At 43.7% G+C, this 17,637-nt stretch overlaps 2 protein-coding genes across 7 annotated transcripts in view; one reads left to right on the plus strand and one right to left on the minus strand.

The window, feature by feature from the left end:
- The window catches only part of IFT140 (intraflagellar transport 140), a 258,874-nt gene that overhangs the window by 54,517 nt on the left and 186,720 nt on the right, over nt 1-17,637 (minus strand). The gene's annotated exons all lie outside the window — the stretch shown is intronic.
- The window catches only part of TMEM204 (transmembrane protein 204), a 44,580-nt gene that overhangs the window by 17,576 nt on the left and 9,367 nt on the right, over nt 1-17,637 (plus strand). For both annotated transcript variants that reach the window (XM_084642134.1, XM_084642133.1), the window contains one exon: nt 5,956-6,111. In XM_084642134.1, the coding sequence (XP_084498260.1) occupies nt 5,956-6,111 (156 nt within the window). The remainder of the gene's footprint in view (nt 1-5,955; nt 6,112-17,637) is intronic.

Genomic DNA, 17,637 nt, shown 5'->3' on the forward strand with positions numbered 1-17,637 from the left:
CGCCAGCAGCACCCCCACCCCAAGATTTAATCAGGGGTATTTATAGTATAAGTCATGGACAGGTCACAGGTCATGAATTTTTGTTTATTGCCTATGACTTTGTCGTAATGAAAATCATGGAGCAGGTCGTCAAGGAATCAATTCTGAAGCACTTAGAGGAGAGGAAAGTGATCAGGAACAGTCAGCATGGATTCATCAAGGGCAAGTCATGCCTGACTAATCTAATTGCCTTCTATGACGAGATAACTGGCTCTGTGGATGAGGGGAAAGCGGTGGACATGTTGATTCTTGACTTTAGCAAAGCTTTTGACACAGTCTCCCACAGCATTCTTGCCAGCAAGTTAAAGAAGTATGGGTTGGATGAATGGACTATAAGGTGGATAGAAAGTTGGCTAGATTGTCGGGATCAACGGGTAGTGATCAATGGCTCCATGTCTAGTTGGCAGCTGGTATCAAGTGGAGAGCCGCAAGGGTCAGTCCTCGGGCCGGTTTTGTTAAATATCTTCATAAATGATCTGGAGGATGGTGTGGATTGCATCCTCAGCAAGTTTGCAGATGACACTAAACTGGGAGGAGAGGTAGATACGCTGGGGGGTAGGGATAGGATACAGAGGTCCCTAGACAAATTAGAGGATTGGGCCAAAAGAAATCTGATGAGGTTCAACAAGGACAAGTGCAGAGTCCTGCACTTAGGACGGAAGAATCCCATGCACCGCTACAGACTAGGGACCAAATGGCTATGCAGCAGTTCTGCAGAAAAGGACCTAGGGGTTACAGTGGACGAGAAGCTGGATATGAGTCAACAGTGTGCCCTTGTTGCCAAGAATGCCAATAGCATTTTGGCATGTGTATGTAGGGGCATTGCCAGCAGATCGAGGGACGTGATCGTTCCCCTCTATTCGACATTGGTGAGACATTGGTGAGGCCTCATCTGGAGTCCAGTTTTGGGGCCCACACTACAAGAAGGATGTGGAAAAATTGGAAAACGTCCAGCGGAGGGCAACAAAAATGATTAGGGGACTGGAACACATGACTTCTGAGGAGAGGCTGAGGGAACTGGGATTGTTTAGTCTGCAGAAGAGAAGAATGAGGGGGGATTTGATAGCTGCTTTCAACTACCTGAAAGAGGGTTCCAAAGAGGATGGATCTAGACTGTTCTCAGTGGTAGCTGATGACAGAACAAGGAGTAATGGTCTCAAGTTGCAGTGGGGGAGGTTTAAGTTGGATATTAGGAAAAAGCTTTTTCACTAGGAGGGTGGTGAAACACTGGAATGCGTTACCTAGGGAGGTGTTGGAATCTCCTTCCTTACAAGTTTTTAAGCTCAGGCTTGACAAAGCCCTGGCTGGGATGATTTAGTTGGGGATTGGTCCTGGTTTGAGCAGGGGGTTGGACTAGATGATCTCCTGAGGTCCCTTCCAACCCTGATATTCTATGATTCTATGACTTTTACAAAAAATACCCGTGACTAAATTGTAGCCTTACTCATGGGCATTACAAATACGAGGGATGAGCAATCGGAGTTTATAAAATATAGCAATCTGGTGTTTCTCAGACCATGGTTAGTACACATTCCAAGGACAAGCCAGCAGAATTTATTATGTGTGAACTAAGTACCCTCTGGGTTCAGTGCTATAGTTAAACAAGAAAAAAGGACTGTAATAATAATGGTTGTGAATTGGCTGTTTCCAGATTCAGTAATTACAAACTCACCAGACAAGCTAAAGGCCTTTATAATATTATAAAAGGCTATTTCTCAGAAAGCCATAGTCTACACTTATGATATAGGTATGATACTTCGAACGTTCATCAAGTTTTATTGATGTTTATAAAGCCCAGCAGGTGCCTGATGATGGTTTTAGTGTGTCCCAAAGCACTTCATGACACTTCATGTTCACTGTGGGGAGACTGCTTAGTGCTCCCACTACTAAGGAACTGCACTTTCAAAATTAGCAACAAGTCTTACCATAAAATTTACTCTATGACTGGTCCTTACTTTTGAATGACGGAAGGTTCCTCTGCTTTCAGAAATGGATTAATCAGGAAAACCAAACCTATGTGTGTTTCGGGCCATATTCTGCTAATATCCTACTGAACTGGCTGATTTCAATGGTACGCCAAGACGTAAGGTTCTCCAGCTTGAGTAAGGCTCGCAGTGTATGGCTCTTAACATCTAACACTAACATGTCAGCAATCAATTGTATATTACTTACTGTGCAGGGAGTTAAAGGTGACCTACATGGGAAAAAGTGGGTTCATGCATTTTTATAACTCAAAAGAAGATCTAAATGGCTTTATATTTTTTAAAAAAAGCTTATTTTTTATTTGTCTTACAAATACCAAAAATATTAAGTCTTGTCTTCCTTATTTTGCTGGAAGTCTTCTTGGAGGATCAGGAACAGGTTGGGAGCTTTCTCAGACTATGACTGAAGTTGCAGGGTGCTGAAAGGTATTTGGGTTAAATAGATGTTAATCAAATAATTAAACAAAAACAAAATTTTAAATATTCTGACTAAAATCCCCTTTCCTTCTCAATCGCTTGGTTTTCACTTCCTTAGTACTTGTGCTATTAGTTCTCCAATTATCCATGGATTCTTCCAGGAAAAACAAGGTAGACAAGATCATGCTGACTACGTGGGTGCGCCAGGGCTGGAGCACCCATGGAAAAAAATTAGTGGGCGCTTTGTACCCACCAGCAGCCAGCTCCTCCACCTCCCCCACAGCACCTCCCGCCTGCCAGCAGCCCTGGTGATCAACTCCTCCCTCTCCATCCCAGTACCTCTCGCCCACAGCGATCAGCTGTTCTGCGGCATGCAGGAGGCTCTGGGGGGAGGGCGAGGAGTGGGGACTGGGCACACTCAGGGGAAGGGGAGAAACGGGGCGGGAAGAGGTGGGTGTGATGGGTTCAGTCAAAGAGACCCCCTTGGGACTGTCACCTGACGTACTGGAATTACCTCTGAGCCTGTTTTCCCTGCCAGCTTGGGACCCCAGAACCCTGCCTTGTTGAGCCAGACACGCTAGCCTGCTGCAACACAGACCCAGGTCTGGTCCATGCCCCCACAGCTGCAGACTTTAAAGAAAAACTGCTCAGCAGGTCTCCTATCTCCAGCACCCAGATACCCAGTACTCAATGGGATCCAAACCCCACATAAATTTGTTTTACTCTGTATAAAGCTTATACAGGGTAAACTCATAAATTGTCCGCCCTCTATAACACTGATAGAGAGATATGCACAGCTGTTTGCTCCCCCAGGTATTAATCATTTACTCTGGGTTAATTAATAAACAAAAGTGACTTTATTAAGTATAAAAATTAGGATTTAAGTGGTTTCAAGTAATAATAGGCAGAACAAAGTAAGTTACCAAGCAAAATAAAACAACACATGCAAGTCTAAGCCTAATACATTAAGAAACTGTTTACAGGTAAAATCTCACTCTCAGAGATGTTCCAATAAGCTTCTTTCACAGACTAGACTCCTTCCTATTCTGGGCCCAATCCTTTCCTCTGGTACAGTCCTTGTTAGTTCCAGCTCAGGTGGTAACTAGGGGATTTCTCTTGACTGACAGCACCTTTGTTCTGTTCCACCCCCTTTTATATCTTTGGCACAAGGCAGAAATCTTGTGTGTATCTGAGTCCCCACCCCTCCTTCTAAATGGAAAAGTACCAGATTTAAGATGGATTTCATTACCAGGTGACATGGTCACATGTCCTGTGAGACCCCAGCCTTCATTCTTCCAGGGCTGGCCCGCACACACCCAGGAAGGTTTGCAAGTAAACAGACCATTTACAACCAATGTCCTAGTCAATGGGAGCCATCAAGCTTCCAAACCACCATTAATGGCCCACACTTTGCATAATTACAATAGGACCTCAGAGTTATATTTCATATTTCTAGCTTCAGATACAAGAATGATACATTCATACAAAATAGGATGAACATACTCAGTAGATTATAAGCTACCTTACAAGAGACCTTTTGCATTAAGCATATTTCAGTTACATCATATTCACACTTATAAGCATATTTCCATAAAACATATGGAGTGCAACGTCACAGTGGGGAAGAGGCGGGGGCAGAGGGAGAGGCGGGAAGAGGCACAGTGGGGTAGGAGTTTGGGGGAAGGGGTGGAGTGGGGGTGAGACCTGGGGTGGGGCAGAGAGGGGGTTGAGCACCCCCAGGGCAAGGAGGAAGCTGGTACCTGTGGACAAGATCTACCTTTCTAATAAAAACAAACGGGAAGAAAAAAAAACCTTACACAACCCAAAAAATCACCCCCTTTGTGGGTTAAACTTTTTCACGTCTTCTTTATAGGGTATTAATAAACAAAGAGGCACAAACTCACTTTTTCACTGTGCAGGCTACCTTTATGTCTTTTGACAGGTTTATTCCCCTCTTGGGCATTCATTTAAGGGTTTCACTATATTTCTTAATAGATTTTGGTATGCACCTGTTTTTTTAAACCCAACTTAAGCCTTTCACAGAGGTTCATGTTTGAATGGACTCCACTAAGTATTGTTCATTCTCAACAAATTTCCTAGTTTCATTCCATAGTAATGTAGAGTGTTGGCACCACACATCGCATATACTTCTCAGAACCCAATAAATAAATGGTGAGACCTGGGAACAAGCCACTACAAAATCATGGAATCTTGTTACCAAAAAAGCCTGGGAAAATGTAACAGAGTGTAACAATAGCTGAGAATTAACCATTCCATGACATTTTCATCACATAGGAAATCTCAGATCCTAGTATCTCGTGCACCCACACTGTCCACCCATAATCAGCTATGTCACCTTTTACAATTCTGGTGAAGATTTGCATTTATTGCCAGTGTAAACATTTTCCTTTAAAAAGTACGGCCATTTACATGGCAAGCCCTTCCTACTTCAGAGTAGCAGTGGCATATTAGGCAAGGGATGTTGTGTTGGTACAATAACATTTATGAAGCCCACCATTAGCTAGAAAGGAAGGAAAAAGATGAAAACAGGACATCCACCATGCTAACAGGAAAAGAAGAAGAAAAACACCATCAACCTGACTAAAAGTAGTAAACTTTGCAATGAATACAGTCTATTCAGTGACCAGCTAGGAAATGTGTTCATTTCTATTAAGTACCTATCCTGGCCTCCAAATATTTATTGCCATGATTAATTCTATATTTGTGCTGTATGTTGTAATATGTAAATATTACAATACTGCACAGTACAACTACAGATCTAACTGCATACACATATCAATGACTGGACACAACATACACTGTATTACAAGAAAACTGCAATGACCCCACAAATAACTGCCCTTTTACCCTCAACTGACTCCCTGCTCAAGCATCCAGAAAAAGAGGAGTTTTGCAACGTGCCTGGTAAATTAATAAATCTGGGCTCTGACAGACCAGGAAAGGGAGCAAATTTTAGTAGTTGAGAATCCCTCCCATAATACCCTACCTGTAGATCACCCTTAAACAAGGGAGATGCAGGCTTTAGCTCATCAGCTGGTCTCAAATGCAACATTATTAACTGGGAGAAAGACAATGAGTTCAAAGCAGCACACTTGTTTTGGGAGTTATTATTATTTGTATTACAGACATTGTGGGTACGTGTTGTACAAACACAGAACAAAAAGATGGTCCCTGCCCCAAAGAGTTTGTGCTTATAATTTTTAGAAAGCAACCAGAAGGATAAATGTTTATTCTTTTTTGGAAGGCTATCCCTGAAAACAAGGCAGATTTCTGTGTAACTGAAAGGCAACCTGTTCTTAGATAGCCTAATCATGAATGTACATCAGAGTAAGAGTTTGTTATAAATTGAGATAAAATGAGCAGACATGCAGCTTCTGAAGCATTCTTTCAGGGGCTGGCAACTCTGCCATAGCTTCTCGGTGGGGTATTGCTTTTTAAACCCTAAGATTTTATTTTAAGATGATGCTCTTACTCAGTCTTTGTGTGTCCTCCACAGTGCAGTTTGACATGATGAGGGCCTGTAACCTAATCGCTACCGTCGCCTTGACTGCTGGTCAGCTCATTTTCGTCTTGGGCCTAGTAGAACTGCCTATTATTTCACAGGATATCCAGTGGTGGGAGGAAGCCATAGCTGCCGTGTTCCAACTTGCCAGTAAGTACCTCTTTTTGCACATGGAGATGGACCTGGTAAATTCTATCTAGATCAGGACAGGCAGAGTATTCTGCTTTACAAATTCTTCAGAATAAACAGAAAAGCAATAGGGTTTGAATTCCAAAGTACGTCTCTTCAGTAGTAAAGATGTTTACCATCCCTTAAAAGCTCTCTCTTCATATTAGCCCACTGATTTACGAGATTCTACAGAACACAAACAGGAGATTATTTCTTGAATAGATCTAAATAAATCCTCAGTCAACCAAGAAAACAAGCCACTGTGTAGCTCTCATTAGTAAAGAAGGCAAAACACAAGGAAACAGTGGAAGCCAAACTTCAAGATTTAATAGGACTAAAAATACTAGAGGGACTATAGATAAGGGTAAAGATAGAACAGAATGAATTTCTGCAGTCATACTGCAGTGCGATTATATGCCTTTACTTGACTGAATTTTAGTTGAGGGAGATCTGCCAGATTGCAATGAGTGGGAATAACTAGTAAATAAAACTACAAACTGCAGAATGAAGCACTCTGGCAACACTGACAGTTATAAATGAAATTCCCACAGTAATTCTCATGGATAATAACTGTATACAGAATCCAGTGGGGAAAGGGGGAAATGGTTTAATCTCTTCTCCACAGTGAAACCACTGGCATCAAATCATAAATATTTTACATTAATCCTTTCCTTTACTACACAAGTCAATCAAGACATCCATAAAAAGAACAGTCATTGAACAGGAGTTCCATACACAGGGCTTGCAGGATTGCGTCCAAAATGTATAATTAAAATGGAAAAAAACATGCTGATGTAGTATTAATGCATGTTAAGGCCAGAGCCTGAGTCTTTACTTCAGTTTAAATCTACAGTAGTAGTTCTAAACCAGTGTAAATGCACTGAGGCCCCTGCAGTGATTCTTGGTTTACATTTCAGAGTAACAGCCGTGTTAGTCTGTATTCGCAAAAAGCAAAGGAGTTCTTGTGGCACCTTAGAGACTAACCAATTTATTTGAGCATAAGCTTTCGTGAGCTACAGCTCACTTCATCGGATGCATAAAGTGGAAAATACAGTGAGGAGATTTATATACACACAGACCATGAAAAAATACACATTGTAAGGAGAGTGTTTACATTGTTGTAAGTAAGGTCAGAGACTAGTCCAGAAAATTCAAAATGATGGTTCTCACAGCAATAATTCAGCTGTCTTTGCAGTACCACTGGTGAAGGACTGCTGAGACACCTCTTCAAGCCTAATGGGAATCAAAGGCCCAATAAGGAGAAGGGACTGTATGATACACAAAGAGACATATTAGTTTAAGCTGTAATACACTCAGTTTCTGAGTCCAGTGGGACCCCACGCACTGGTGCAACACTGCCAGGATCCAAAACTGCAGCCTTAGCAGAGCAAGATCTGCACACAGCCTCTTCTTGTGAGATCAGCAGCACAGCACACTGCTTTTACCTTTGGATGCCTTTTGTCCAGTTCTTTCTTCCTTTTGGCGTGAGGTCTGCCTTTCTCTGCCTCTCTCCCCTCCTTTCCGAAGCTCAGCCTGTTTTCCACAGACAGGAAATGCATTCTGGCTCTGTTTAGATTTGTTGTTTCATTGACAAACAGTACAGTGGACAGCCGTGTGCCTTTCTTCTATCAAGGCTGCTAATTTTAGACTGGGCTTTTTTCCACCCTTGTGCTGAAGTCTGTTTTAAATACAGTCAGAGAGAGACTGAAGGGCGCCAGGATATCCCGACACAGGAGAAGGAAATGCCTGCTATTACCTGTTATGCAAGCTGAACCTTGAAATCCCCAGCGCTGGGAGGGAAAAAGGGAGGAAAGCCAGAGTCAGAATGATTAACAAAATGCTAATGAGAACAGTGAAAGAAAAAACAAACGAATTTCTGGACTCAACTGTTGATACTCAAAGGTGTGAAGAGAGGGAATCTGGCAGCTAGAGACACTGTTACAAAGAAAGACCATTGGTTGTTTGAATCAGGAGGCTCCTGTTTGCAGAAGTGATGTGATGAGTCTCATAGGAAGATGGAAAGGGGAGCAAGGTCAGCTGTCAGATATACTGCTCTCCACTAGATGGACCTTCATTGTAAGCTGGATGTTTTCTCTCAGTCTTGCAATGAGTTACAGAAGACTCATTTAAAATCTTACTCGCTTCCTGAAGATTTATATTTAAAATAATTATCTCCAGGCCATACAGCTGATATATTCTGGCATGAACACTTTTAGGTAAAGAAGGAAAGAGATGTAAACTTCCACTACCCCATCCGAAGATCAGCTTTCTACCAGTAGCTCACTCTCTTTCTCAAGGATGATGAGGGATGGCTGGGAGGGAAGGAAGTCACTCTGACTATCAGTGTTAATCTCGCTCCTGGGATGAGGCATTAGGAGTATGGCATCTGAGGAGGTTGTTTCCTCCTTTGTACCCCGGCACCTATTGTGTTCCTTCCACTGTCAAGAAACTCAAGTTGACCACAAAAATCTCACCTGCCAAGTCTCCTGGATTAAGCCCAGAGTACACAACATTAAACATCATGACAAACGTGTTATTTCTAATTTTTTTACACCAATGTACACATTCATAGTGTGAGTGGGACCAAAAGTTCAGCTGACTGGACAAAACACACTGCTAGATCTAGGACATCAGGAGTGTTTTGTTTGTTTGTTTACTGATGGGAGAAGGGATCTTTTCCCCTGGGAAACTACAGGCAATAGTTTGTAGCCGATCCTATGTTCCAGAGTGAGAACCTCCCAGAAAGTTTCTGCGTAAACTAGCAAGTCCATAAAGAACGGCAGACACATAAGAAGAGAACAGTGGATATGAAGCATATATTCATAAGAACTTTCTACACAAAACATAGTCAAATGCGGACTGTGGAGTTTCACACTGTGGAACTCTGCTCCCTTCATTTCTAATATGATATTTGACTTGGTTCAGCATGACATTTTGATTAAAAAACTAGAAAGGTTTAAAATTAGCATGGCGCACATTAAATGGATTAAAAGCTAGCTAACGGATAGGTCTCAAAATGTAATTGTAACTGGGGAATCATCATTGAATGGGCGTGTTTCTAGTGGGATCCTGCAGGGATCTGTTCTTGGCCCTTATGCTATTTAATCTTTTTATTAATGACCTGGAAGAAAACATAAAATCATCACTGATAAAGTTTGCAAATGACTCAAAAATTTGGGGACTGGTAAATCATGAAGGTATCAGTGACTTGTCCTTGAGTGATCTGGATAACTTGCTAAGCTGAGCTCAAGTAACAATGTGTATTTTAACACAGCTAAATATTGATGTATATATGTGGGAACAAAGAACGTAGGCCATACCTACACAATGGGGGGACTCTACCCTGGGAAGCAATGATCTGAAAAAGATTTGGGAATTGTGGTGGATAATCAGCTGAATGTGAACTCCTAGTGCGGTGCTGTGGCCAAAATGGCCAATACGATCCTTGGATGCATAAGCAGGGGAATCTCAAGGAGTAGAGAGATTATTTTACCTCTGCATTTGGCCCCAGTGCTGGAATACTGCTGCAACATTCTGTCCAGTTCTGGTGCCCACAATTCAAGAAGAACGTGGATCAACTGGAGAGGGTTCAGACACAAGCCAGAAGATGGATTAAAAGATCTTTCACAATCTTTCCTCCTACAGTGCACCAGCAAGGGCTCCATGGACCATTAGTGATCACTGGCATATTTATGACCTTAATTCATATATTTTTAACAACAGTCTTCAATCTGTCAGTGATCACCAGTGTTGGTTGTTTTCACCCTGAATACCATCCTAGCAACATAGCCTGTGCACTATGCTATGGCTTCCTATTAGTATTGTGGTCTGAGAAGTCATTTTTATTAAAGAAAGCTGTGAGTTTCAACTGTTGTCATACTCCATAGGCCCCCAATCACAACTTCTGCCTTGACTACACAACCATCTCTGATCAACATGCACCTCGCCAGCGCTCATGACGGATCCCAGCTCTGTTTCTTTTTTATTTCTGCCACCTGCATGAGTATTTGACAGTTATTCAAAAGGATGACCCTCTGACAGAAAATAAAGCCCTAGGAAGCCCGGAGGAAGGAAAGAAGAGAGGAAGCAGTACTCCAGTGGCTGTACTGGGATTCACAGCGCTCCAAAACTCCACAGCCTTATACCTCCCAGTTCACAGGAAAGAAAGCTGTTTGCTTTGGAAAAGTTATGTGGTGAAAATGGAACTCGTTTTGTGGAATTTTGTGTCAACAATCAGAAATTTCTCTCTAGAAGTTTTTTTCCAAGAAACTGTTACAGATGCAACATGCTGAATATAAGGGTGGATAAAAAAAAACCTCACAGAGTAACATTCCTAATGGGAATTCCTTTAAGTACTAAAATGATAGATGGCAAAGGGGAATCTATAGAAGACTAATCTACTAGGAACACAGGAACTGCTCTATTAGATCAAACCCAAGCTCTATCTAGCCAAGCATCCTTTCTCACAGTTATTAGTATCAATCGCTTCAGAGGATGGTGTAAGAACCCCACAATTGACACGTGTGGGATAATCTGCTCCACACATTAGGTTTAATCCTGGTCTCCAAGGGTATGCCTACACTGCATTGTAAACCCAGATTTGTGGGACCCATGCTTGTGGAGTCATGCTTCCATGCATCCACACTGCATTGTAAACTTGGGTTTACAATTGCTGGACCCGGGGCTCACAACCGTGCTAAAGTGTCCATACAGCACAACGCAGACTTTCTGATTCACATCTGTGGCTTGAGTTGCATCCACACCACAAAATGACAGGGCTTGGACCCCAGTCACAGCGGGACTTAGGCTCAGACCCACCCTCCTGGGTGTGTCCATAGGCCCAGGTCTTGAGTAGGGCAGGGTTGGGCTTAAATCTGAGTCAGAGCCTGGGTTGTCAATGCAGCATAGACATATCCCAATAGTAAGAGATTGGCTTAAACTGTAAACATGAGGTTTAATTTTTTTTTCTTATTAAATTACGATCACTCTGAATATTCATGAGATCCATATAAATGTCCAGCCCCTATACTGAAGACAATAAGAAGCCTCGTCTCTCTGCTTGGCTTGCCATTTATAGCCAAACAACACCTTATTACACCTTTCCTTTGAATTTCAAGCCTTGATTTCTGTCTACACTTTGTGTCTTTTGGCTGACACCTCTTTAGTGGTAACCGAAGGAGACACCCCTGCAGACATACTGTTCACTCTAATCCCACAATACAAAGTAGGGACAATTGTGGATTGGCAGGGAGATAGAATGGATGAAATTCTCCATTTCTAACTTCTATACCATTAACCTACATACATCTTAATGCAGTACAGAACAACAGAACAGTCATCACAGAACAAAGATGAAGATATCAATCGTGCAACTAACTGGTCACTTCTTGTCCTTCCACTTATCTCCATGACTTCATCCGTGTCATGCCTTACTCCTGGAACCCTTCCATGACTGATCATAGAATCATAGAATCATAGAATATCAGGGTTGGAAGGGACCCCAGAAGGTCATCTAGTCCAACCCCCTGCTCGAAGCAGGACCAATTCCCAGTTAAATCATCCCAGCCAGGGCTTTGTCAAGCCTGACCTTAAAAACCTCTAAGGAAGGAGATTCTACCACCTCCCTAGGTAACGCATTCCAGTGTTTCACCACCCTCTTAGTGAAAAAGTTTTTCCTAATATCCAATCTAAACCTCCCCCACTGCAACTTGAGACCATTACTCCTCGTTCTGATGTGCCATGCCCATCTAAGTATTTATATGGCTCTAATCATCCTAATATCTGCTTTCATTCTTGCTTCCTTCAAGTCAATTCTTAAAGCAGACTTCTATCAAGATGCCTATAAACCCAATACTTCTGAGGACTAGGGAACAGAATTAAATGAAACACTGTAAATAATTTTTTAAAATCCCAACAAGAAAAAAATGATGGAACGTGACTTATGCTCAATGACCTTGTTCCTTCACACTTCTCATTACATCTGCCCCAATACACCTGTCACTTCTTTTATTGAAACACTGAAACAGTTCTGATCCTCTGTTTATCAGTATGAAAGAAATATCTATTTTAAAAAATGTAAAGATACTACAGTCATTTTAAATTAGTGGTAATATTAAAACAATTATTTTTTAAAAAATTTGATTAAAAGAGCATTTTCAATAATCCTGATATTGGGTCAGACTCTGTTCTCACACTAGTTTCGGATCAACATATTCCATTGATGACAAGGGTGTTAATTGCAAGCGATACAGCACTATAAGGGAAGGCAGAATCCCAGCTGCCCCATGCTCTTCCTAGAATTTCTTCTAAAGGAAGATATGGGCTAAACAATAAATATTCAACAATATTCATCAAAAAAGGTCAATAGACTAGAATATTGCCAACTGTTTCCTGCTGCTAATAAATGATGTTATGACAGCAAAGCTATTATTAATCAAAGCAGGAGACACTGATACTATGACAGTGTTCTATTCCAGTTACTTTATTACACCAAATGATGCATCAAATTCCAGAAATGTGCCTTTCGGTTAAACTAGCGGGTGCACATTACTGCAGCATTAAGGTGCACCAGTATTTTGCCCAGAAGCAAAGCACACAGTATGCACATAACTGAGTCATCTATCTGCCGCCCTGACCGGGAAAACCGAGAAGTCTGCTGCTTGCCGGGGGCTAAGATTCGCGATGTGACAGAGAGACTGCCGAGACTCATCAAGCCCTCGGATCGCTACCCCTTTCTGCTTCTCCACGTGGGCACCAATGATACTGCCAAGAATGACCTTGAGTGGATCACTGTGGACTATGTGGCTCTGGGAAGAAGGATAAAGGAGTTTGAGGCGCAAGTGGTGTTCTCGTCCATCCTCCCCGTGGAAGGAAAAGGCCTGGGTAGGGACCGTCGAATCGTGGAAGTCAACGAATGGCTACGCAGGTGGTGTCGGAGAGAAGGCTTTGGATTCTTTGATCATGGGATGGTGTTCCATGAAGGAGGAGTGCTGGGCAGAGACGGGCTCCACCTTACAAAGAGAGGGAAGAGCATCTTTGCGAGCAGGCTGGCTAACCTAGTGAGGAGGGCTTTAAACTAGGTTCACCGGGGGAAGGAGACCAAAGCCCTGAGGTAAGTGGGAAAGCGGGATACCGGGAGGAAGCACAGGCAGGAATGTCTGTGAGGGGAGGGCTCCTGCCTCATACTGAGAATGAGGGGCGATCAGCAGGTTATCTCAAGTGCTTATATACGAATGCACAAAGCCTTGGAAACAAGCAGGGAGAACTGGAGGTCCTGGTGATGTCAAGGAATTATGACGTGATTGGAATAACAGAGACTTGGTGGGATAGGTCACATGACTGGAGTACTGTCATGGATGGTTATAAACTGTTCAGGAAGGACAGGCAGGGCAGAAAAGGTGGGGGAGTAGCACTGTATGTAAGGGAGCAATATGACTGCTCAGAGCTCCGGTACGAAACTGCAGAAAAACCTGAGTGTCTCTGGATTAAGTTTAGAAGTGTGAGCAACAAGAGTGATGTAGTAGTGGGAGTCTGCTATAGACCATAGGACCAGGGGGATGAGGTGGATGAGGCTTTCTTCCGGCAGCTCGCAGAAGCTACTAGATTGCACACCCTGGTTCTCATGGGTGACTTTAATTTTCCTGATATCTGCTGGGAGAGCAATACAGCGGTGCATAGACAATCCAGGAAGTTTTTGGAAAGCATAGGGGACAATTTCTTGGTGCAAGTGCTAGAGGAGCCGACTGGAGGGGAGCTTTTCTTGACCTGCTGCTCACAAACCGGGAAGAATTAGTAAGGGAAGCAAAAGTGGATGGGAATCTGGGAGGCAGTGACCATGAGTTGGTTGAGTTCAGGATCCTGACACAGTGAAGAAAGGTAAGCAGCAGGATACAGACCCTGGACTTCAGGAAAGCAGACTTCGACTCCCTCAGGGAACGGATGGGTAGGATCCCCTGGGGGACTAACATGAATGGGAAAGGAGTCCAGGACAGCTGGCTGTATTTCAAGGAATCCCTGTTGAGGTTACAGGGACAAACCATCCCGATGTGTCGAAAGAATAGTAAATATGGCAGGCGACCAGCTTGGCTTAACGGTGAAATCCTAGCGGATCTTAAACATAAAAAAGAAGCTTACAAGAAGTGGAAGGTTGGACATATGACCAGGGAAGAGTATAAAAATATTGCTCAGGCATGTAGGAATGAAATCAGGAGGGCCAAATCGCACCTGGAGCTGCAGCTAGCGAGAGATGTCAAGAGTAACAAGAAGGGTTTCTTCAGGTATGTTGGCAACAAGAAGAAAGCCAAGGAAAGTGCGGGCCCCTTAATGAATGAGGGAGGCAACCTAGTGACAGAGGATGTGGAAAAAGCTAATGTACTCAATGCTTTTTTTGCCTCTGTCTTCACTAACAAGGTCAGCTCCCAGACTGCTGCGCTGGGCATCACAACATGGGGAATAGATGGCCAGCCCTCTGTGGAGAAAGAGGTGGTTAGGGACTATTAGAACAGCTGGACGTGCACAAGTCCATGGGGCCGGACGAGTTGCATCCGAGAGTGCTAAAGGAATTGGCGGCTGTGATTGCAGAACCATTGGCCATTATCTTTGAAAACTTGTGGCGAATGGGGGAAGTCCCAGATGACTGGAAAAAGGCTAATGTAGTGCCAATCTTTAAAAAAGGGAAGAAGGAGGATCCTGGGAACTACAGGCCAGTCAGCCTCACCTCAGTCCCTGGAAAAATCATGGAGCAGGTCCTCAAAGAATCAATCCTGAAGCACTCACATGAGAGGAAAGTGATCAGGAACAGTCAGCATGGATTCACCAAGGGAAGGTCATGCCTGACTAATCTAATCGCCTTCTATGATGAGATTACTGGTTCTGTGGATGAAGGGAAAGCAGTGGATGCATTGTTTCTTGACATTAGCAAAGCTTTTGACACGGTCTCCCACAGTATTCTTGTCAGCAAGTTAAGGAAGTATGGGCTGGATGAATGCACTATAAGGTGGGTAGAAAGTTGGCTAGATTGTCGGGCTCAACGGGTAGTGATCAATGGCTCCATGTCTAGTTGGCAGCTAGTGTCAAGTGGAGTGCCCCAGGGGTCGGTCCTGGGGCCGGTTTTGTTCAATATCTTCATAAATGATCTGAAGGATGGTGTGGATTGCACTCTCAGCAAATTTGCGGATGATACTAAACTGGGAGGAGTGGTAGATACACTGGAGGGCAGGGATAGGATACAGAGGGACCTAGACAAATTGGAGGATTGGGCCAAAAGAAATCTGATGAGGTTCAATAAGGGTAAGTGCAGGGTCCTGCACTTAGGACGGAAGAACCCAACACACAGCTACAGACTAGGGACCGAATAGCTAGGCAGCAGTTCTGCAGAAAAGGACTTAGGGGTGACAGTGGACGAGAAGCTGGATATGAGTCAGCAGTGTGCCCTTGTTGCCAAGAAGGCCAATGGCATTTTGGGATGTATAAGTAGGGGCATAGCGAGCAGATCGAGGGACGTGATCGTCCCCCTCTATTCGACATTGGTGAGGCCTCATCTGGAGTACTGTGTCCAGTTTTGGGCCCCACACTACAAGAAGGATGTGGATAAATTGGAGAGAGTCCAGCGAAGGGCAACAAAAATGATTAGGGGTTTGGAACACATGACTTATGAGGAGAGGCTGAGGGAACTGGGATTGTTTAGTCTGCAGAAGAGAAGAATGAGGGGGGATTTGATAGCTGCTTTCAACTACCTGAGAGGTGGTTCCAGAGAGGATGGTTCTAGACTATTCTCAGTGGTAGAAGAGGACAGGACAAGGAGTAATGGTCTCAAGTTGCAGTGGGGGAGGTTTAGGTTGGATATTAGGAAAAACTTTTTCACTAGGAGGGTGGTGAAACACTGGAATGCGTTACCTAGGGAGGTGGTAGAATCTCCTTCCTCAGAAGTTTTTAAGGTCAGGCTTGACAAAGCCCTGGCTGGGATGATTTAATTGGGGATTGGTCCTGCTTTGAGCAGGGGGTCGGACTAGATGACCTCCTGAGGTCCCTTCCAACCCTGATATTCTATGATTCTATGATAACCAGGTAGGCCCCACAGTCCCATCCTGGAACACCCCTCATCAAATCATAGAATCATAGAATATTAGGGTTGGAAGAGACCTCAGGAGGTCATCTAGGCCAATCCCCTGCTCAAAGCAGGACCAACACCAACTAAATCATCCCAGCCAAGGCTTTGTCAAGCGGGGTCTTAAAAACCTCTAAGGATGGAGATTCCACCATCTCCCAAGGTAACCCATTCCAGTGCTTCACACCCTCCTAGTGAAATAGTGTTTCCTAATATCCAACCTAGACCTCCACCACTGCAACTTGAGACCATTGCTCCTTGTTTTGTCATCTGCCACCACTGAGAACAGCCTAGCTCCATTCTCTTTGGAACCCCCCGTTCAGGTAGTTGAAGACTGCTATCAAATCCCCCCTCAGTCTTCTCTTCTGCAGACTAAATAACCCCAGTGCCCTCAGCCTCTCCTTGTAAGTCATGTGCCCCAGCCCCCTAATCATTTTCTTTGCCCTCCGCTGGACTCTCTCCAATTTGTCCACATCCTTTCTGTAGTGGGGGAACCAAAACTGGATGCAATACTCCAGATGTGGCCTCACCAGTGCCGAATAGAGGGGAATAATCACTTCCCTCGATCTGCTGGGAATGCTCCTACTAATACAGCCCAATATGCTGTTGGCCTTTTCGGCAACGAGGGCACACTGCTGACTCATATCCAGCTTCTTGACCACTGTAATCCCCAGGTCCTTTTCTGCAGAACTGCTACTTAGCCAGTCGGTCCCCAGCCTGTAGCAGTGCATGGGAGTCTTCCTTACTAAGTGCACAACTCTGCACTTGTCCATGTTAAACCTCATCAGATTTCTTTTGGCCCAAGTCTCCAATTTGTCTAGGTCACTCTGGACCCTATCCCTACTCTCCAGTGTATCTACGTCTCCCCTCAGCTTAGTGTCATCTGCGAACTTGCTGAGGGTGCAATTAATCCCATCATCCAGATCATTGATAAAGATGTTGAACAAAACTGGTTCCAGGACCGACCCCTGGGGCACTCCGCTTGATACTGGCTGCCAACTAGACATCGAGCTGTTTATCACTACCAGTTGAGCTTGACAATCTATCCACCTTTCTATCCACCCTATAGTCCATTCATCCAATCTATACTTTTTTTAACTTGCTGGCAAGAATACTGTGGGAGACCGTATCAAAAGCTTTGCTATAGTCAAGATATATCACATCCACCATTTACCCCACATCCACAGTGCCAGTTATCTCATCATAGAAGGCAATCAGGTTGTTCAGGCATGACTTGCCATTGGTGAATCCATGTTGACTGTTCCTGATCACCTTCCTCTCCTCCAAGTGCTTCAAAATGGATTCCTTGAGGACCTGCTCCATGATTTTGCCGGGGACTGAAATGAGGCTGACCAGCCTGTAGTTCCCCGGGTTCTCTTTCTTCCCTTTTAAAAATATGGGTA

The sequence above is a fragment of the Lepidochelys olivacea genome (genome assembly GCF_965140295.1).
Source record: "Lepidochelys olivacea isolate rLepOli2 genome assembly, chromosome: 10".
Lineage (NCBI taxonomy): Eukaryota > Metazoa > Chordata > Testudines > Cheloniidae > Lepidochelys > Lepidochelys olivacea.